Source organism: Lemur catta, chromosome 14 (assembly GCF_020740605.2).
Source record: "Lemur catta isolate mLemCat1 chromosome 14, mLemCat1.pri, whole genome shotgun sequence".
Classification (NCBI taxonomy): domain Eukaryota; kingdom Metazoa; phylum Chordata; class Mammalia; order Primates; family Lemuridae; genus Lemur; species Lemur catta.
The window spans coordinates 7,280,618-7,303,113 of NC_059141.1; the positions used below are offsets into that span (position 1 = coordinate 7,280,618).

The 22,496-nt window shown below is 44.8% G+C and overlaps 1 protein-coding gene across 1 annotated transcript; it reads right to left on the minus strand.

Annotated features, from left to right (window-relative positions):
• Nucleotides 1-4,373: 4,373 nt before the first annotated feature.
• LOC123649711 (deleted in malignant brain tumors 1 protein-like) lies at nucleotides 4,374-11,903 on the minus strand. The gene is made up of 6 exons (XM_045567892.1): nucleotides 11,894-11,903; nucleotides 11,423-11,734; nucleotides 10,166-10,198; nucleotides 9,447-9,622; nucleotides 6,790-7,172; nucleotides 4,374-4,789 (listed from the first exon to the last, which is right to left on the minus strand). Exons 1-6 carry the CDS (start codon nucleotides 11,901-11,903, stop codon nucleotides 4,498-4,500), a joined length of 1,206 nt encoding a protein of 401 aa, XP_045423848.1. The 3' UTR covers nucleotides 4,374-4,497.
• Between the last annotated feature and the right edge of the window lie 10,593 nt (nucleotides 11,904-22,496).

Here is a 22,496-nt window from a genome sequence, read left to right on the forward strand (position 1 = left end):
TCATGTCACTGTGTCAGTGTGTTTCATTACAGGATGACTGAAATGAATAAACAGTATGTCAGTTGGCTCTCATTCTAGGCACCAAAATATTACATGAATTAAAACACCTCTTTCATAAGCTTAAAACATTTTAACCAAATATTAGGTGAAAAGAAAGGGGCTATTTTTTACTTAAGTAGTCTTCAGAGTTAGATGTGTTTAATTTTTAGATGCAAAAGTTAGAATTTCTGAAACTGGAATGTGAAAGGAAGAATTGCAATCTCCTGGATCCACGTGCCTTAGTGGTTTAACGCACAGCCTCAGCTCTTCTCACCTCAGCATTTCAGGAAAGACCTTTGGATAGAAGAATGTGACTCTAAAATGAGAAACTTCACACCGTTTCTGGGTTAAGGAGAGAAAAACATTTCTCCTCCCTTTCACCATCAGGCACCAAAGCCAGAGGTCACTCATCCTAACAAGTGCCAGACATTGACTCTAATCATCTTAGATGACTAATACAGCTTTACCTTGTTATGTAACAACACACAGTTTCAGGTTCTCCTATGCATTCAAACAGGTAACCACATTCCTGAATGCCCAAAGGCATTCGCCTTCACTTCTGTAAACATGCATTGCAGGTCCAGATGCTGAAGGGAATGCACGATGGATGTGATAGAATTTCTACCTTCACAGAACAAGTCCTTAGGGGCTTGATTGATTTTTCCAGCTCTAAATCAAAACAGATCTTCCCCATTTTTTCTTTTTTTAGTATCTCCATGGAGATCTCCAAATACCCCTCGTGCAGTGACTCTCCTGTATTTTCATCCATGTAGCCTAAATTGGACTAGTGCAAAGTTCTTTTTTAACCTAACATGAAAACCCCTAAAAATTTACTTAGAATGGGCAAATCACATCAAGTACTTAGAAACAGCACAACTGTCTGGTCTGGCCACTGCCCTGCGGGCGCCTCTCCGTCAGGAACTGACTGAACATTCTTTGCTGGCCAGCATGGCAGGTATTCAGAGACACATCAGGCATGAAAGTGGGATACTAAGAAAATCGTCACATATTGTGACTCGACAGAGGGGGAAAAATTGTTACTACTGTGAATTAAAAAAGTCTTTTGTAGTGGAGACATACCAATGCATTTTCAGTATGCATGCTACTATTTGTAAGTTTTTTCTTTAGGAAGAACTAAAGAGAAGTGATGAAAGGTCCTGGACCTGGAGTTGGTGGCCTGGGTTCTAGTTCTTCCCACTTACCTGGTGGGTTACAGTGGCCAGGTCACTTCAGCCATAGTCTGTATGATTTCAAATAGGGGTTGTTTAGCAGCTGCCATACCCCTGGGGGGGGGGTGGCAAAGATTAAACAAGAGGATGTGTTAGTGGTCAGGGCCATCCGCCTTCCACTTACCACCAGTGATGAGTCCTCACTGCCAGCTCCAAAACCCCATTGTAGAATCTGGTTCTAATCTGCTTGGCCCACACCTGGTACTCCCTGTCGTAGGTCAGGTTCTGGGGAAACAGACTGACGTAGGCTTGGGTACAGGAGGTTTCTTGGGCAGTGTGTGAGGTGGGAGGGGAGCAGTACTGGGCAGGGAGTCGGTGCACTGTGAAGCAACAGTAGCTGCCCAGTCAATCCCCCAGGGAGTCCTGGGGCTGGGCCAGCGCATGCCCCATTGAGGCACTGGTGCTCAGACCTTTCAATACCTCTGTGGGCCAGTCACTGGTTGAGGGATGGCCAGGGGTGGGGGGCTATGAAATTGGACAAGACAGCTGTCTTGAGCTGAGGGAAGTTCCTAGAGAGCAGTGGCGCTGAGAGCCATCAGCTGCCAACACTCCCAGCAGCTTGGAAAATGAGTGACTCCATCTGCGGGGGCATCTGGGTGTCACCCCAGAGCAGTCACTACACTCACTTCCTAAAAGAGCAGGATTTTCAGAATGTTTCACAAAGCAAAATCTAACTCTGTTGTATTCAAGAGACGTACTTAACAAGGTGTTTTAGAAAGGCTACAAAGGGATGGGCAGTGGAATGCCAGGCAAGTGCAAACTAAAGGAGAAGGGGGTGGAATCCAGGCTACCCACATGGCCTCTGCTGCCTTAAGGGGTGGGGTCCCCTCATTACCGCTGGGCGGGGGTAAAAGTCCTGGCTCTCCACTGGGCCTCCTCTGACCAGCGCAGAATGAAAAGGGTGCCTCATCCCTTCCAAGTAAGGGTAGAAATGGAAGAGCAGGCTCCCCACCTGGCCTGCACCTGACATTGGGTGTAGGGGAGGGAAGAGGCACTGGGGGAGAGTGACAGATTAAGCTCCCCACTCAACTTTTGCTGGCTAGGGTGGAGGTGGGGCCACAGTGTTTCCCATGGTGTTTGGCTGGAGCAGAACCGTTTTTATCGCAACTTTTCTGTCTGGCTAGGTTGCCCCTTTGCTGGTCCTCTGGCTAGACAGAGCAGACTTTTCTTGGGTCTTTTTGGCCTGCACCCTTGGTGTTTTCCAATTGCAGGCTTCTCCGTGTTAAGTGCATTTTGATCCATCAGTATGCAATGCTGAACAGTGGCCGTTGCTTTTGAACGCCAGTGTTCCTAAGAATCACCTGGATTTGGGGAGTGCTTCTTCCTTGATCCTGTCCCTTGAACCACACTAGGAGGAACTTATCTGCAAGTTTGTTTGAACCTTTATTTATTTATTTATTAAAATGTTAGTTCTTTCATCATCAATACTTTTCACATTAGGGATTTGTTAAAAGTCATTTAGACATTACCCCGGCCCAGCGGTAGTGAGGGGACCCCACCCCTCAAGGCAGCAGAGGCCATGTGGGTAGCCTGGATTCCACCCCCTTCTCCTCTAGTTTGCACTTGCCTGGCATTCCACTGCCCATCCCTTTGTAGCCTTTCTAAAACACCTTGTTAAGTACGTCTCTTGAATACAACAGAGTTAGATTTTGCTTTGTGAAACATTCTGAAAATCCTGCTCTTTTAGGAAGTGAGTGTAGTGACTGCTCTGGGGTGACACCCAGATGCCCCCACAGATGGAGTCACTCATTTTCCAGCTAGATTTTGGTAGCTGTCAACCTCCACTTTCTCAACATGCTATGGTAGGTGCAGCAGATGGGCAGATGAACTTTTGAAAGCAGGATCTTGAGCAGCCCACAATTACTTGGAATAACCCTTTTATTCATTTGAAGCACTTTCATGAAATAGACACCAGATGCTAAAATTGTTTCATGTGACTGAAGATGAAGCTACTAAGGGATAAATAATTAACTTTGATTTAAAAGATACCCTTTTCACTAAATTGGCCAATAAGCACATTTCATCAATTTCTATGTCTAAGCAGGAAACTTCATCAAAATAAATATCAATATATTTTACCAAGACAGTTGTCAATGAAGGGCATGTTTGTAATGAAACTGAGATGTTCCCTCTCAGAGGCTACTTCCGTCCTTGAGTCATTTGTCGATTTCCATCTCTCAGGACATCAGGGTTAGTTCCCGGACCCCACCAAACTCTGCTCTCCTCCCTGGGGTACTTGATAATACCGCAGTACCATCTTGTACATGCTATTTATTGACAAAGAGCAGAACAGTTTCTTGGAGATGGGGACTCTTCTTTTAAATATTGCTACTGAATATTTATTAACACGCAAAAATAAAAATATGACTATTTCAAGTCTATTTCTTTAAAGGCAACTTTGAGGGTAGTGAGCCTAGCAGAAGTCTCTTTCTGTTAAGGTAAAAAGAGATTAAAATAGGTGCTCTCCCATTTTCCTGGAAGATGTTGGAATGTCCTTGTTTGCTTTTCAGATTTTGTGTGTACTTTTGGGGTTTCCCTGAATGCTTTGAGGATCTGGAAAACAGACCGAGAACATGACCACATGAGCACCTCGTAGCTCAAAGAGCGGATGTGTGGTTCTTGCAATTGTATTTCAGCCTTTCTTGTTTGTAAGCTACAACTCAAACCCAACAAAGCCTGGGTTCAATTTATTCCCAGTGAAACAAAGCAAATAAAGCTTGTTCTGATGAGTAAATGACATGTTTGATTCAACCAACCAATTATAATAGTTAAAAAAAGAAAAAGAGCAGTGGCATCCTGACAGTTTATGTTTCATAAGACTCTTCGCAAAATCTGAAAATAAATTCTTATACCACCAGAAAGACAGAAACAGAGATTCACCTACCAGCATCTGAACATTAAGAAGTCAAATTAAGAAAAGATCTTTAAATTGGCAATGGCATATAGAGAGATAACTCTTCTCTTTGTAACATTTTGTACACTTTAAGACAATGATCAAGTTTTTAATAGTGAAGAATTAGAAAATGCAGCTAGACATCAGAGACAGTTACTGCCTTAGAAGTTTAGTAATCAGAGATTTATTTAGTAACAAACCTGAGAGAAGCAGTCTCCTCCAGCTGTTTCTTTTACTTGTCTCTACGTAGATAACTTCTGATTTGTCAAACATTACTAAAGAGAAATTAGTCTTTGCTTTCTAATTTCTAACAGATTCATGTGAAAATTGGATAAATCACACAAGAGTCTTGCTCTGAGCAGTTACTTTGTGGATCTCCAGTGGCCCCACCAGTTGGAAATGCTCTGTCTGCTGTTCCTTGGCCTCCACGGTGCCTGCATCTCTCCTACTCCGCCCTGCACAGCCCTGGGAGCAGCGAGAGGAGTAGTCTCCCACCTTGCACACGGTGAGCTTACACTGCAGATAGACCACATTGTAGCTGTCAAGAAAGCTGAAGGCGTTGAACTTGAACTGAACCACGTTCTTCTGGTGGGAGTAGAGATTGGCATAGGAACTTTCTTTGATGCACCTGATGGGGAGGAAAACCCCAGACCAAAAAAATTAACTTAAATCATTGTGTGAATTCATTCTGACCTAGATAATTAGGTGTGGACACAGACCTCTGAATTCCAAATGGAGCTCTTCCTACTACCCACTCATTTTTGTTTTTTTTTTATAAAGAAATTTTAAACACTACTATGGGTGAAAAACCACTATTCCTGGCCAGAAATAGAAGGAAACTGTAAAATAGACACAATAAATACAAAGCAAGGTAATTAAGTTCTAGCTAGAACTCTTGCCTTCGGAAGGCCTATTCTATTTTGTCCAAAGGGGGAATTAGAAGTGGTGGTTACATTATTTGAAGGTGAACTTAGATTATTTAAAAATGTATATTGTAAACTCTAGGGAAATCACCAAAAAAGTTATGGAAATAAGTACAAATGATGGATTGAGGGGAGATAAAATGGAATCATAGAATATGTTTGATTAAAACCAGAGAAAGTGGCAAAAGGAGTGTGGGGAGAAACAAAGAACAAATGCAATGAATAGAAAACAGTTACTAAGGTGGTAGAGTTAAATCCAACTATATCAATAATCACTTTATTATTTTTTATTTCTGAAGTTTGTTTTGTCTGAAATTAATATAGTTACTGTCGCACAGTATCTTTCTCAATCTCTTTTAATTTATCTGTGTCTTTATATTTAAAGGTTTCTTGTAGGCAAATATAGTTGGGTCTTGTTTTTTATTTATCTACTTTTGTTTTTTAATCTATTCTGTCTTTAAATTGGTATATTTAGACCATTTGTATTTAAAGTGAGTATCAATTAAAAAAACAAGTCCTAACTATATGTTGCCTACAAGAAACCCACTTTAAATATACATTCTGAGCCATAAAAGACACTTTAACAAATTTACAAGAACAGAAATCACACAAAATACATCCTGAGGTAGCAATGGAATTAAACTAGAAATCAATGACAATGATTGCTAGAAAATTCCCAAATGTTTGGAAATTAAAAAACATACATCTGAGTAACTTGTGAATCAAAAAAGTGTCAAGAGAAATTTAAAAATATTTTAAACTAAGTGAAAATGAATATACAACTATCACATTTGTGGGATGCAGCTATAGCAGTGCTTAGAGGGAGATTTATAGCATTAAAATCCATATATTGGAAAAGAAGAACGATCTAAAATCAATAATCTTAGCTTTGAAAACTAGACAGAGAAGAGAAAATTAAACCTAAAGCAAGCAGAAGAAAAAAATGTCAGTTGTTAAATTCTGGCACCAAACTGAGCCACTTGCCTTGATATATTTGTAAGGATGATTGTAAGGGAAATGCTTTCTCACTCCATGACTCACACCATGGCTCACAACACCTGTGGGAGAGGCTGTATCCTGCCCCTTCCACAGTGCCACTTACAGGCTTAGGCTGCTGTGGCTCTCACCACCCTAAAGCTGCCACTAAATGATGGGTTTTTGTTGTTTTTGAACTGGTTGCCAATTGCCCATCCATAAGTATTTTGCCCATTAGGGGACAAGGGAGCTATAAAGGCAAACAACATGTCAAAGTTCTAACTTGGCAAATGGGTTGGTTAGCCAAAGGAGCCAGAATAAATCTCACAAGTATAACTAAGAGCTTAGCTTGGGATAACTCACCAGTCCATCAGTGTAGGCCAAATGCCCCAAGGGCCTGCACCATGCATGGGGAATCTAATAAAGTCATAAAACTAGAAGGGAGGGAGGTATGGGCATGAAAGGAGATGGTGAGGCAGTAGAATCCAGGGCAGCAAGGGTCCTGCCTAGGACCCTGGGGATTCAAAGGAGGTTGTGCAGGCCACCTACAACTATTTGTCCCCACCTGGGATCAGAGGGTTGGTGATAGCACCCACTCTGCCTCTGGGGCATGGTGAGGACTCTTGCATAAAGTTCTGATTTAGGAATACTGGTTGAGAAGCCACAGGCCACCTGAAGGAATGCCATATGAATATAGCAGTCAACACGAGAGAGCTTCCATTTTCCTTACCCCTGCTGGATCAAATCATGCTTGATGGTTGTAAAATCACTGGGATCAGGAGAAGCCACACAGGTATCCACAAAGAGTTTCAGGTTGGGGTTGAGGCTATGGAGGGTGGCTTGGAGGAAGACCTCTTTCCCCTGGTTAGCATAATATGGTGCCATGCCTTCCATGTACTGGGGCCCTGGCGATTGGAGGAACGATATGGACACTTCGTAGCTGACATTCTCCATCGGGACATTAGCTCCATGAACGATTTCAACTGCAGCTGGGCCGCCCACCCTACAGGTGAACTTCAGCTCAGGCACCTTGTGCCGCACGATGACTCGGCCAGGGTGGCCCCGAATTCGGCCTCTGATGGAGTTGGAGTAGCTGAGGGAGCCCAAGTGCTCCTGTGAGAACAAAAAGAGAGCTGGTGGGCAGTGCTCCCAGCTCCCAGGCAAGCACCTGCCTTCATGAGCAGAGACCTTTCCTTCCCATGCCTGCCTATTGCCTGCTTTCTGACATGCTGGAGGACATGAGTTCCCAGGCCCCTTTGGTACTTAACACCAGGGGTGACCTGATGTGTGGGGTGCACAGGTAGCCCCCAGTGGGTGAGCCTGGATGTCCCCTTCCCTCCTTGGAGCTCCCTTTCTGCTGAATTCCTCCACATGTACCAAGCCCTCAGGCTCCCGAAGGCCACCCCCCACCAGGGCTCTTGTTCGCTCTTTGGTCTCTTCCCTTCCCTTGACTCCAAACCAGTTGTGGCTCCATGTGAGCTGTGGGCTGGCCCTGTGGACCCCAGCCTTTAGATCCTATGAGACCTGCAGGGGTTAAGGGGATGCCAGGGCCCACAGACAGGGGCCACCGCCTCTTGCCACCTCCTTCCCACACCCTGTGTAGATGCCCAGAGGCTCAGACTGCCCCTGTTTGCTCAAGGAAGCCTCAGCTCGTGGGGCTCCGATCCTGGGACATTCTGCCTTGGAATCTTCCAAAGACGCCTGTCAACTTAGACCAGTGTTTCTCAACCTTTTGTTCACTCTGGTCCTCCTAAGGGGCCTTTGTACACATCATCTTTCCTATTCATCCTGCCCTCTCTCCAGCTCCCGCTATGGAATTTTAATACAACAAATGCACTGTTTATGTACCGTATGTATATCTGTGCTTGATCCATAAAGAAAGATCTTATTTTTTTGCCCCTAAGAGCCAATCTCTAGCTCCCCTTCCCCTTCAGGGAAATGTATAGCTGTATAGCTTAGAATAAAAGCCGAACTTTTTGGCCACATGGTCCCACCCTCTTCCAACCTGCCTTAAGCTTCCCATCTCCAGTGTTTCCTCGGCACCCCACACACTAGCTGATCCCCTGCGGCCCTTTACCCAGCTGCTCCACCCACCAGGCAGGCTGCTCTCAGCTGCCGCCCTATTCAACGTGGCTTCCCTTCCACCCAAATCACTCTCCTACCTCCTTCCTTGTTTTATTGTCTTCCTAACCCTTTTTGCTACGAAAACGACTCTCATCTGTGCTTGTTCAGAGCCTGAGTGCCTGTCTCTCTTTTCTTGAATGTAAGAGCCATGGCGCAGGGACCCTGCCCTCTCCTGTACCTGGATGGCTGCTCATTCACTGACTCTGATATCAGACACGGGACCTTTGGTGGCAGTGTTTTCCTCCTAAGTGGCCTGCGGCTGGCTGTCACCCCATGTGGTTTCTGACCCTGCTGTGTCCCCAGCACCGTGGTCAGCACATGGGGCTTATCTGGGGGAGCCAGGCCAGCCACGGCCAGAGAAGACATTTGCAGGGTCTTCCCTGATGGCTCAGAAGTTTCCCAGGGGTGCCCACCTCCCAGATACAAGGGGCCTTCCAGCATGGCTCCTGGGAAAGAAATCTCTGAGGTAAAAAGTAGAGTTTTCAGAGCAAAAAGGATAGGAATGACTATGGTTTGCTCACCCAAATGGACAAAAGTGAATGAATTCAACCTCCAACAATGTCAAGGGTTCCCTGAGCTTCAGGTATGTGTCTAAATAGGGATGTGAAAGAATAGAGGAGTGGTAGGGGGATCTTGCTTTGGAACAAGTTACATTGTTAAATATACTGAGAAAAAAGATTCTGTGGTTATACACTCACTATATCACTGGTATACTTGTTTCCTTGACTTCAACACCACTGTTTTGTGAAATACACAGATGGTTAAAGAAAATTAAACAAACATATACATTTCATTAATCATAAATGTCCTAGAGGTTTGCCTTACAGACTGTGGAATGTACCTACCTGGTTAGAAACATAGTCAGATGGACAGACAGACAATCTGTCCTCCCCCCATGTCCTCCACCATACCTTGCACATGGTAGGTGTACACTAGTGCTCAATCAAGAAGCATGTTGTGAAAAATGCTTTGCTTTTGGAGCTAAGAGAATATTATCAATCTATCCATCCACCCATCCATCCATTCGCATATCTATCAGCTCATCAGCACTCAACACTTGCTATTGTGTATCCCAAATTCCCAAAAGGAAGGAAAGTTTCAGTAAAATTAGTGAGCTTCTCTAGATCTCACCAAACTCAGAAATGAAGTCACAGCTCGTGTCTTTCCTTTGTTCCTACCCAGGTTTCTCATTGGTGGTTGAATTTCCCAGACCTCTTTCCTTGGCCTCCACAGAAGGCTACCACCACCTTGGCAGTTTCTTACCTGTTGGACGGTGCCACAGTGTCCATACGGAATGTTGAAGATCAGGTAGTGCCCCGTGACCTGGGGGCGACACAGCTCATCATTTAAGTGGATGTCCCAGGAGGAGTAGCCCAGCCTCCAGAGGTAGCCTCGGTCAATAACGGCTTGGAAGAGGTGAGGCAAGCAGGAGAGCTGGGCTGCAGGAGGGAGAAGATGGAGAGGGCCTCACAAAGAGGACCTGGTGCCCTGAACGTGTACAGCAGGCTTGCAGGTGTACATTTACTTTACAAAAGGTACCATGGATAGTGCCCTGGGCTGGGGTTGGCTCAGCTCTCCTCAGCCCTCACCCTCGACTTGACTTTCACTTATATCTACTCTTTTCTAAAAAGGCTTTGAAGTCACACTACATCCATGGGGGACAGCACACATCCCATGTTCATTTCCCATGTTGAGAACCCCTGCACCTGAGCACTGTCTATCTGGGCCTTTGTATGGAGGTAAAGTGGAGAAAGAGACAAGAGATAGGAAGCAAAGGGGGAGGGAGCCTGGGTGCACAGGGGCTTCTTCCTCAACCCCCTAAAGCCCAGCAAGTGGATGCAAAGCAAGAGGTCTCAGCAGAAATGCAGAAGCTGGTCCCCCCCACTGCCAGTCCTTTCTTCCCCACTTGGCTGCTCTCTAACCCCCTCACCCCCAACTTTCAGCAGCCTAAGCCTCAGACCCCAGAGGGGGGAAGAGTTTACCATTGTCCTTGGGTACAGGAGAGTCAGCGGGACCTGGTGAGGAGAGAAGGATGAAAAACAAAGGTCAACCGTGCTGAAACACTGGAAGAGGATGATGTAGCTAAGAGTAGACACAAAGTGTCGGTGAATGGGTGGGCTCACTTGATTTCACTATTAAAGCTGGAGCACAACGGCATGAGAATACTCCAGTGCGTGAAAGGGAAGGAGGGCCCAGGGCCTCCCGATGCAGCTGGAGTCTGGCATGTGTGGAGTAGTGTTCAGAATACGGGTACTATCAACACCAAGATTCACTGGAGCAAGAGAATGGTAAACACAGGGCTTTGAAGGTTATAAACGCTGCACATTGTACAAACTCTGCCTGGTGTCCCTTCCTAGGCACATGGCATACCGGGAACCTCAAGCTGGGAAAGATGCAGTTAGCAGATTCCAAAGGTTTTTCCAGCTCAGAAGTGAGGCAGGACAGTACCCCAAGGTCACGACCCCAGCAAGGCCCACACTACTTGGCTCTCTGCACGATTAATGCCTGTCTTCAGGGGACTCTGACAGCTTTTCCATTTGGACCCCACGCCTATGCAAAACAAATCAACACCTATGTAAGGGTAAAAGCAGCAGCGACAATTCCTTTTCTTTTCTTTTCTTTCCTTTCTTATGAAAAACTAAGAATGGCACAGACAAGGTGAACTCATACTGTTCACTAAATCTTAGAATTCCGTAACTCCTTGAGATTTAGGGTAAATTTAGGGCAAATATAAGGAAGTACGACTCCATACCAAAGGTAGTCAACCTGTGGAAGTCACAACACCGAGACAGATGTGGGGTGATAATCAAATGCATTCCAGGAAAGGTACCGGGAGGGCAAATCTCTGATGAAGGGGACACAAGGGGGAACCTGAGACATTGTGGGGTGTCTTAGGCCCAAGTGAAGAAGAGTGTCCACCCAGGACTGTGCCCTAGCAGCCCTCCTCAGAGACTGAAAAGGGACTAGACAAGTTGCAGTCTGACTGCCAGCAGGAAGTTCTATGTCCTTAATCATTTGGTTACACAGACCTCGTAATCTTTTAGCTCTATTTCAGAACAAACACGGTGCTGATTTGGAATTAGACACAACTGATGAATAAACTCCCAAGCCTGGCTGATGAAAACATTTGCCACCACGTGTATGCAGCAAACATGCACCGGGTACTAGGCTCGGGGGCCTTGGCCGCGCCCAGCATCCCATGGCCCGGGGAGGCGAGCAGAGGCGGCGGCGGGACGCACCTGCGCAGACCACGCCCGCGTCCTCGCGGTGCCGGCAGTCGTGGCGGCCCCAGCCCGAGTGGGCGCAGCGCCCCAGCGCGTCCTCGGAGCCCGCGCAGCGCACGTCGTCCAGCAGGATGGGCCCCGCGCCCGGGCCGAAGCGGCCGTGGCCCGGGGCGCCCAGCGCGTGGCCGCAGCCCAGGAGGCGACACACGACGCCGGCGTTCTTGATGTTCCAGCGGTCGTCGCACACCGTGCCCCACACGCCGCCGTGCCACACCTCCACCCGGCCCTCGCAGCGGCTCCGCCCGCCCGCCAGGCGCAGCGCCGGCTCTGCGGGCGAGACAAGCAGTCAGGCTGGGAAGAGGCCCGGGACAGCGTCTCGGGTGGCACCTGCCATTTGCAACGGGAAAAACCCCACCGCAACGAGTGCCAGTTGGGTTCTGTTGTTCTCTGTCACCACACTCTCTCATAAGGGAAAGCCTTAATTACCTGAAGCCATCAAGGAATGGCCGCTATGGGCAAGCCTAGTTTCCACGTACCTAAGAACTTAATCTTTAAGCAAAAATATAAAAAACCGGCCGGGCGCGGTGGCTCACGCCTGTAATCCTAGCCCTCTGGGAGGCCGAGACAGGTGGATCGCTCGAGGTCAGGAGTTCCAGACCAACCTGAGCAAGAGCGAGACCCGTCTCTACTAAAAATAGAAAGAAATTATCTGGCCAACTAAAAAATATATATAGAAAAAAATTAGCCGGGCATGGTGGTGCATGCCTGTAGTCCCAGCTACTTGGGAGGCTGAGGCAGGAGGATCCCTTGAGCCCAGGAGTTTGAGGTTGCTGTGAGCTAGGCTGACGCCACGGCACTCTAGCCCAGGCAACACAGGGAGACTCTGTCTCAAGAAAAATAAATAAATAAAAATAAAAAACCAAAACAAGACAAACAACACCCCCACGTCTTTAGAAGACAGTTATTCTACACTCAGGCACTTCCTTGACTCACGAAACATACATCCAATGAAATTACTTTCACTCTTGATGAGTAAAAGACAATATTTTAGCTATAAACACTATTATTTTATGACCTAGCTTTTCCACTCCTAGGCATTTACTCACAGTAAATGAAAACACATGTCCAGAGAAAGATTTGTACCCAGCAGAATTCTCCACAACAGTCCAAACCCAGAAACAGCCCAAGTGCCCATCCATAGGAGAATGGATCAACTGTGGTATATGCACACAATGGGATCTTACTAAATAATAAAAAAACAAATTACCAACACATGGAATCACGTGGATAAATCTAGAAAACAATTTGTTGAGTAAAAGAAGTCAGAGGCCAGGCACAGTGGCTCACGCCTATAATCCCAGCACTTTGGGAGGCTGAGGTGGGAGGATCGCTTGAGGCCAGGAGTTCATGACCAGTCTGGGCAACATAGTGAGACCCCATCTCTACAAAAATAAAGAAAATTAGCTGGTTGTGTTGGTGTGTGCCTGCAGTCCCCGCTACTTGAGAGGCTTAGGCAGGAGGCTTGCTTGAGCCCAGTAGTTTGAGGTTACAGTGAGCTATGATCAGGCCACAGCACTCTAGCCTGGGTGACAGAGCCAGACTGTCTCAAAAAAATAAAATAGGCCAGGCACGGTGTAATCCTAGCCCTCTGGGAGACTGAGGCAGGAGCATTGCTTGAGCTCAGGAGTTCAAGACCAGCCTGGGCAAGAGCGAGACTCCCCCCCTACTATAAATAGAAAGAAATTAGCCAAACAACTAAAAATAGAAAAAATTAGCCGGGCATGGTGGCGCATGCCTGTAGTCCCAGCTACCCGGGAGGCTGAGGCAGGAGGATCCCTTGAGCCCAGGAGTTTGAGGTTGCTGTGAGCTAGGCTGACGCCACAGCACTCTAGCCTGGGCAACAGAGTGAGACTCTGTCTCAAAATAAATAAATAAATAAAATAAAATAAATTTTTAAAAAGGAGTCAGACATAAAGAGCACCTATTATTTGATTCCATTTAAATGAAATTCTAGAAAAAAAAATCTAATCTATAGTGACTGAAAGATCAGTGCTTGCCTGAGGGAGGCAGGAGAGATTTACCACAAAGGGACGTGAGGGCACTTCCTCGGGTGATGGAAATGAATCTGTATCTCGATGATGGTGTTGGTTACACAGTTGCATACATTGGACAGAACTCATAGATGGCTGCAATTTATTGTACATAAATTATACTTCAAAAAAGTTGATTTAAAAAGTATGAACAAAAAAATTTATTATGTTGGTGATGCCACACCCACAGACATGTGTAAATGATTTGTCTTCATATTAGTTGGTCCCTGCTCTGTTTGGTGTATTCACACACACTGTGTCTGCACATACACACCAACAAGTTCATAAAATTTCCCTGTAAAGAATAGGAAATTTAAATGAAAAAGAAATACAATCCTAACAGTAAAAATGGAGATATGATCATTTTAGTGCTTAGAAACAAACAAAAATTACCAGGTAAAGGGACTGTTGCTTCATTAACAGAAATTGTACCTGTAGATAATAAAAAATAAACTTTAAAAATGTGTACCTTCCAAGTTACATATTTATATTCAAAACTGAAAAAGAACCAAATATCTTCTCTAATTTCAGACAGCAATACTTTTTTTTTTTTTTGAGACAGTGTTTTTGTCCCCCAGGCTGGACTGCAGTGGCCTGATCATCACTCACTGTAACCTTTAACTCCTGCGTTCAAGCGATCCTCCTGCCTCAGCCTCCAAAGTGCAGGGATTACAGGTGTAAGCCACCACGCCCAGCCAGACACCAATACTGTAAGTTTCTACTTTGATTTGAGTGCAGAAATATTGTCTATTAAGTTTAAATTTCTTGGCATCCAAATCTAACAAGTGGTATTTTATCTTGTTTATTCTCTAGAAGTAAAATAATTTATTAAATGGTCAGAAAAAAATGTTTATAAGTGTACTGAATTTTTGAAAGGAAGAATAAAAAAAATCATTATATTTTGTAGAAAATAATTTTACAGGGGCTGAAAATGAAACCAAGAAAATCAACTTAGGTTTTTCAGAAATATTTTTAGATAAGAGAAAGAGTACATTTGAGAGGTGTAATTCCATATTAACATATACAGAAGGAAGCCAGGTAGGAAAATTAATAATGAACTTTATGAAAGAATATGGCACCCTAAATTATAAAGCTAAGTGTTAATCTAGCAATAGGCATATGATCATTACCGGGTGATGGTGTCACTTTTGTTGAAATTGGATCTGTGGCTGCCAACAAAAAATATTCCAGTGAAAAGAAAGCATTAGAATTTGGCTTCATTGAAATTTTACACTGTAGACTACATGTTTATGAAAACAGGCCTGTTTCGTAAGTGGTATGCAGTAGAAATCCACGCTGCACCTTTATCTTGCAGCTTTATACACAGGCATGAAACAGTGTATGAGAAGTTGGCATTTTGCACGGTAGATCAACATTTCTCATTTTGAGCATCTACAATGTGTCAGATCATTTACATCCCTAATTCTTACAAAGACCGTTCCAGTTAAGTATTGTCACTACCTTAGAGATGAAATGGAGACTCAGAGGGGCTGTATCGTGAGCCCAGGTCATCTGCAATTCATGACTGTGAGTCCCCAAAGCACATATTCTTTCTCAGCACTGTGCCTTTCAGGAGCATCAGGCATGGGAATTGCAGTCACCCGGGGCTCAATGTGGTGAATCAGGGATGAGAGGGAAGGGAAATAGGGTTTAATGGCCTCTGCTCTTTCCTCACACTCCAAGGGCCCTTCCTGAAGAAACAGGAAGTGGTGTGGCTGCCGTGCTTTCATAAGAGACGTAAAATGTGTGGGTGCCACCTACACTGCATACAAAGCAACCCAGTTACCTCCAACCAGGTCTGCAAAGAAAGCTCACCTCATGTAATGTCAAGAGCCAATGGGAATTAGAAGTAAAGGAATCTTCTGACAAAAGTGGAGTCATGGTGGGGGTGGAAAAGGAAGGAAGTGAGTAAATGAGGGATGGAGGGATGGAGGGAAGGAGGAAGGAAAGAAGGAAGGAAACTGTACTTAAATATAAGTGAAAAGAAAGTATAAACTTTGGTTTCATTGTTTTACCCCCATATGTCTTCAAAGTAACCAGGCCTTGGAAAAAATAAATAAATAGAAGAAAGCAGCGGAGCCTTGTTACTGAAGGCATCGATGTCAGGGATTTGGGGGAATCACACAGACGGATTCATCAGTGAAGGAGGATGGGAGTCGGGAGACCTGGCTTTGCTCTGCCCCAGCTCTGTGACTTTGGGCAAGTCTCTTCCTTCTCTGGGCCCCATTTTCCTTCAAAATGAGGGTGGTGGGAGGCCCATGACCAGCACCAGTTGCATCACCTGGGAGTCTGTGAGAAGTGCAGAATTCAGGCTCCACTTGGAGCCACTGAATCTGCATTTTAACAAGGTCTCTGCATGCATGGTGTTCACACACATATGAACATTTGAGAATCACTGGTCTAAATCATCTCTAAGGTCTTGAAATTTGAGGCTATTTTATCCCGTTAGCCCATCCCCAGCATCCACCTTCACGGTGTTCAGATTCATAACGAGTGCTGGGGGGAGTGGCTGGAATCCTCTGGGAGTTGACTGGCCTCCCCTGACCTGTCCTCTCTTCTCTCCTAACCTCACCTGAGTGTGTAAACTCTTGCTGGACTGGGGGTTTTCAGAAATTCTCTCACCAGGGCTGCTGCCAGGAGCAGAGAGCGTACCTGGAGAAGAAGGTGCTTCGGCTGATGTGGGAATTGTATCTGCAAATGAAGAAGAATGTTTCGTTTGACCAACTGCATGGTGGAAAACAGAACAGTGAATGGATAGGACTAACACTGTCACATCCTGGCTGTCTCATGTGCATGTTTGGATATGCTGGCCCGGTTGAAGCATCACCTGAAACATGACACACACCACCAAGCAGAGGAGGAGTGGCTCCCCAGCCCTGGCCCACCTTGGGCACATCTGATCAAGACCAGTGCAACAAGCAGAAGGTATTCCCTAGTGGAAGGGACACTTCTGTGTCTAAGGATGAATGAGGAGAATGCGAAGCTCAATTTCTTTGAAAATGGTGCTGGGGTTTCTGTTTCTATCATGGTTTATATCACAGACAAAATGTTTAGTACACATGTTCATTTGCCAACTAGAAAGAGAAAAATTTGAGTATATGTAACTTAAGAAATGTGACAGGCAGAAAACATTACCAGAAGGAGTGTCCACTTCCACTGAGGTTAAGGATCCATCTGTGTATAAACAAAGAGAACAGGGCAGGTAATTGAGTGGAAGGAAGGAAGACGCTGAGGTTTACTTTGTGGCTAACATGGTCATTAAGTAGGCTCATTTTCTAAATAGAATATGACAAATAAGCTGGTCTCATTAATTTCAACAGCACCATGAGAGACTTTACCAGATGGAGAGGTCACTTCTGCTGACGCTGAAGAGGTATCTATAGATAAAGGGAAGAGGAGGCTTAGATAACAATGGAGGGGACTCCCAGGTTTCTGTTTTTACCAAGGCTATGTTGGATACAAAATGGAACTCCAAGAAGAGGTAATTGGTGGAAGAGCAGATGAAATGTTCTACCTGGGATGGAGGTCACAGCCGCTGAGATGGAAGCTGCAGGTGAGCAAAAATGAGAAGGCAGCAATAAGACAGTCTCATCAGGCACATGTGCCTCTATAAGGCACAGGGGGTAGTAAGGTGGCCTCATGGGTCAATGTGACTTCAGGAAGCCTTGTCTTCCTACTCTCCAGTCAATACTGGGGGCAGGGTATCTCCAGAGCCTCCACCTCTCCCTGCCTCCCCTCCACTCCTTGGGTCTACATTTCTCTTGCCCACCCTTTAACTTCTTCCCAGGCAGGTGGCTGTGACCTGTTTGGAGGACCACAGCCACTGGCCAGGTTTCTAATCTGCATGGGGCTAATCTAATGGAGATTCTGTGAATGGGACTTGCTTTCCTGGCCTTCCTCCTCCTTTCAAATGGGTGGAGGCAGTGCCCCGGGAAAGGCGTCAGCTCTGCAGACAGGAACTTTCCCTAGCAGGTCTTTTGTACTAAGTGTTGCCCTCCAGCTCAGCTCTGTCGGTGATACAGGCCATATTTGGTGCTGATTCTGATGTTTATGTCTCAATGGCTTCAGCACCTGGGTAGGAAAAGCACCTTCTTTATTGTCCCCCGTTTCCCCCCAAAACCCTCCATGCTATTTGTGAAATTCTTGAACCTGGGGTCACACAAGGAACTTCTTCAATAATTCCAGCCAGCGTCACTCAGAGTCTTTTGTACAAGAGGTGAGTTACTTGTCAGCTTGGGCAGCGCTGCAGCCCTTGCTGTCTTGGCAGAGCTGGCTGGTGGCCATCCTCACTGAATGCTGTTGAGTGTCATGGAGGATCAGGGACAGCCATGGCCTGGGGCAACACCACTTGGTGGCTGGTGTCCAGGAGAAACTCTCTCCACGGACTCAAGTAGGTGAGTACATTAGACTACCAGTTAGTCTAGGGAGTGTTGTCACGGACTTGACTTGGCCTAATGGGCTGAATGAATTTTCCCTTGGTTCACGCATTTACCTGGGCTACCCAGAACGTACCCACCATCAGGGGAATGGCTTTTATGCATCAGGTTAAAATGAACATATTAAAAAACTAAAAAAAAAGATTACTAAAGAATTAAAGAATTTGACTAGCACATAAATAATTGTTTAATGAATTCACTGGAAAACCAAATAAAATAATTTATAGCAAGCAAGACGGAATCCAAAATAATATTTAAATTACCTGTTGAAGTAGTTATAGCAATATTCAAAGATCCTGTAAATAAGAAAAGTTAATTGGTCAAAACCTACCTAAAGCTGGGAAACAAACCTTATTTTATAGTTTACTTGTTCTCTTGTCTCTATCCCTGAAGCACAGAAACCGTGGCCTGCATTTAGTTAACTAACAAATCTTCGTCGCCCATTCCTCTGTGCTGGGCACTGTGCCAGGGCTGGAGTAAAACAGTCAACAAAACCACATGCAGTTCCTGTCCTCAAAGAGAGGACTGTGTCATGGGAAGACAGATAAGGCCAAATAAATGTAAAGTTGCAAGGTGACAAGTGCTGTGATGGAAAGAAGGAGAGATGTGTGACAGTGTGAGAACCCACGGCAGGTGATCCACCTGGCCAGGGAGTTCCTCTATCTTACCGCCCCCTGCCCTGCCTCATGCCAGGTACAAGGTCTGGCCTGGATGAGACACTCTACTCCAAGACAGGGACAACCTGAGACCACACCACCCCGTGCCTGTCCTAGTCTGGCCCCAGTGGCATGACAGAGGTGATCCTACTGTCCTGTCTGCCTGCAATATGGTGCACAGAGGGCATTACCAGGTGCAGGAGTTATTTCTTCCCAAGTGGAAGTGATGCCTGAATATGAAACACAAACAGGAATGTTAGTCCATTGATCGGCAAGTTTTTTATTCATTTTCTGGTTGTACATAATTCTACTTTTACTATGGTCTAATTTACCAGGCTTTATTGTTGGAAAAATTCAACTATGAGGACTAGGTATTTCTCATCCTCCCAAATTAAAAACACCTGCACTGTTATAAATTAAATCCTTCCTGACATGAAACATACTTCCCTGTCCTTCTGAACAAAAGATATTGATCATTATTGTAACCTGTATGATTCAGACTCATTAGGAAGAATATTGTCGTGCAGGGGTATAATCAGAGGTGTCTCAAAGGACATTGAGGTAAATGGGCATTTTGCTCCATGTAGTGACATTTAGAAACTCTGCTGATATTGAATGATTTTTCTGGATCCTTCTGTGGCTATCAGAGAATCTGCTAGGATTTCCTGACATCGCCAGCGTGGCTGCTCTATCAGGTCTACCCCTCCCAGCCCTTACACCACCTCCCCAATCTCTTGTCTCTCCTGATAGATGGTCAGCAGGGAGACCAGATAGCCAGCTGTCACGTGACTATAGAAAGTAGGAATGATGGGCTCTCAGAAATAGCCCTTGTGGAGTACCTGCATATGTGTTCAAGCGCTTACTTCATCTTGAATGTTGGGATCTCAATTTGGCTGCATAGAGGCCCTCTTTGTCTATTTCTGGATTCTAGCCTATTTCCCAAGGGATTAATTTAGCCAAGTGACTCCTGGACAAACAGGGGTATAATTGTACTAACTAGTCAGCATTTCAACACAGCAATATTCTTTATATAGGTAGCAAAAGGACAAAGTCAGCAAAAAACTTGTTACCAGTCACAGGGACCAAATCTATGGCTGAAATTGAGGTAGAAACTGTCAAGACAAGCAAAAGTTAAGAGAAAATTGTAATTAAATGCCATCCTTATCAATCAAGTTCATTGGTAAGGAATTTTCAAAAAAATTATCCTATTTACAAATCATGTCCCAGCCATGTTCATATTCGATTATACTCTATTCCTATTTGGTTCTCCTGTTCTCTGTTTCATTAAGCTAGGGCAATTAATAATGAGACAGGTGGTACACAGGGCTGGGACCTGAGACCTGGCAGGGGTGGGGAACCTGCGACCTTCAGGTCACATGTGGCCCTCTAGGTCCTTAAGTGAGGCCTTTTGACTGAATCCAAATTTTACAGAACAGATCCTTTTATTAAAGGGGTGCAGCAGAGAAAGATGAAGCTTTTCTTGCCTCCTTTGGTGCTTAAAAAAGAACAATCTTGAAATCAGAAGGCTGCACCTTCCCCACCCATCTTTGTGGAAGGGAGCACATGACCTTGGACAAGTCCCTTTGCATCTCTGGGCTCTAGGTGCTGCACCCGAAGGACCAGTCCATGGACCACCAGCATCTGCATTACCTTGTTAGAAATGCAGACTCTCGGGATCCACTGAACCAGAACCTGCATTTTAACAGCATCTCCAGGTGAGCTATATGTACATTAAACACCGAGAAGCACCAAGCATGCAAATGGAGATATCTACAGCTTAGACAAGCATGGCATGGGCCAGGAGGAAATGGAGAGCATGTGCCCATAGAGAGGGGCAGCCCCTCCCTGCTCAGCCCCAGCCAACTTGTCTCCTGCTGAAATTGGCTCAAAATGGCTGGGCACAGTGGATCACACGTGTAATCCCAGCACTTTGGGAGATGAGATGGGAGGATTGCTTGAGGCCAAGAGTTCGAGATCAGCCTGGGCAACATAGCAAGACCCCATCTCTACAAAAAATGATAAAAAAAATTAGCTGGTGGTGGTGACACATGCCTGCAGTCCCAGCTACTTGGGAGGCTGAGGTGGGAGGATCACTTGAGCCCAGGAATTTGAGGTTAAGACAAACAAACAAACAAAACTCAAAACTCATTGAAAACCCAAATGTGTAGACACTGATGAGAATTTTAAGTGAAGCCATGTCACTAGAACTTGATTTCAGAGACCAGCTGTTGCACCAAAAGACAGAGAGAACAAACTGGACATACTGTGTCCTACATATGGATGACACGCAATCAATATGTTCAATTTACTATTTCATTCAATGAATGTATAAGCACCTTATATTAGTTTGATAAAAAACTTGGTATTTAGTTCCATAGGAGATATAAACTCCAACCCTAACCATATGCATGGCAATCTATACATATCTTATTTATAGAAAGCAAGAAAGAAAATAAAATTACCAGGTGAAGTGGTCAGTTCTGTGGCTGATGCTGAAATTGTAAAACAAACAGGAATTTAGAAGATAGTTTTTTATTTTAAAAATTTATACCTCAGATACATTAAAATTAGATACAAAGCAACTTCTGAAATGTGAAATTAAGAATAAGAAAGTTTTCCTAGTTGAGACTAAAATAGAGACAGGGGAGAATGAAGGCAGGAAGTGAGAAACATTCGTTGGCTGGGAAAATACATCCCCTGATGGAACAGAAAGGCTCTTCCACTGGTGCAATGAAAAGGAAATATTTCCTACAGTGGCAAAGTACTAGGAAGCTTCCTAATTCTCACCTTTCAGGTTTCTGACATTGATTTGTCATTTTCACCAAACTAGTTTTATAACACAATACAAAGTTGCCTGAACACTGAAGGAAAGTGTTTTTTTTAATACAATAAAGCATATTCCTGATTCAATATTTATTTACTTTTGTTAATTATCTGTCATAGTTGAAATGCACAAATGATTCTGACTCTCCCCCGGGAATGCTAGCGCCATGAGGCAGGGTTGTTGTCTGTTGTTTCCATTACTGCATCCTTAGCACCTGGAATTGTGCCTGGAAATATCACTTAAATAAATGGATGGATGAATTAAGCCCTGTTATTCTAGTCTTTGCCCTATAAAATTAAGATACGCTGAGAAGTGGCTATTTTATTTCATTTGATTTCCTTTCTATTCTACTTTGTTGGCAAGGGAAAGAAGAAAACATAGACAATGCACAAACTGGGCTGAATCAAAGGAAAAAAAAGAGGGGGGACGATCTCAACCACAGAGGCCAAAAGGAAATAGCGATGAAGCTTTTACAAAGGATATAGAGCAAGGAACTGGGTTTCATTCATGGAATTCCCTAGAGCAGTACTACGAAGTCAATTTTAGAGCTCAAAATAGACAATTTTGGAAGGCCCGGCGGTTATCACTGAAGTGTGATCAGCTCTTCCGACGGGAAAGTTATAAAGGGACTTTTCTTTAGCTTTTAGTATAATACACCCTAAATTCCAGAACCCTAGAAACTTGCTTCCTGTTTCTCAGTCTCATAGGACTGAGTCTAATGAGTGCTTGTAAATTCAGCAACTGGCTTTTCTATGCTATTTGTGACTCCCAATATTTTGCTCCATCCTTTTCTTTTTTTGTATTGGAAATATAGTTACAAGGATAAGGATAAATATCTATTTTGAAGCCAAGCCTTGGCATTGGGATGTGTCAAACTCAACCTTGCATTATTTCCCGTGGGCCAAACTTGTCCATCGGCCCAGATTCAAAGTTGAAAACATTTTCAAGAGCCAGAGACTAGACAAGCAGCCGCCAGCTCTGCCCGAAACCTCTGCCTCCACGTCAGCTCTGTATTTCCTCAGTCTGAGGGAGGCGTGAGTCTACGTGGCACTGACATTACTGGCTGTAACCTCAGGGCGTCCC

Coding starts and splice junctions, on each gene's coding strand:
- LOC123649711 (XM_045567892.1), bottom strand. Junction 10,199..11,422: donor CGCGGGCGTGGTCTGCGCAG/GTGCGTCCCGCC, acceptor TCTCCTCACCAG/GTCCCGCTGACTCTCCTGTA. Junction 9,623..10,165: donor TCCTGTACCCAAGGACAATG/GTAAACTCTTCC, acceptor TCCCTCCTGCAG/CCCAGCTCTCCTGCTTGCCT.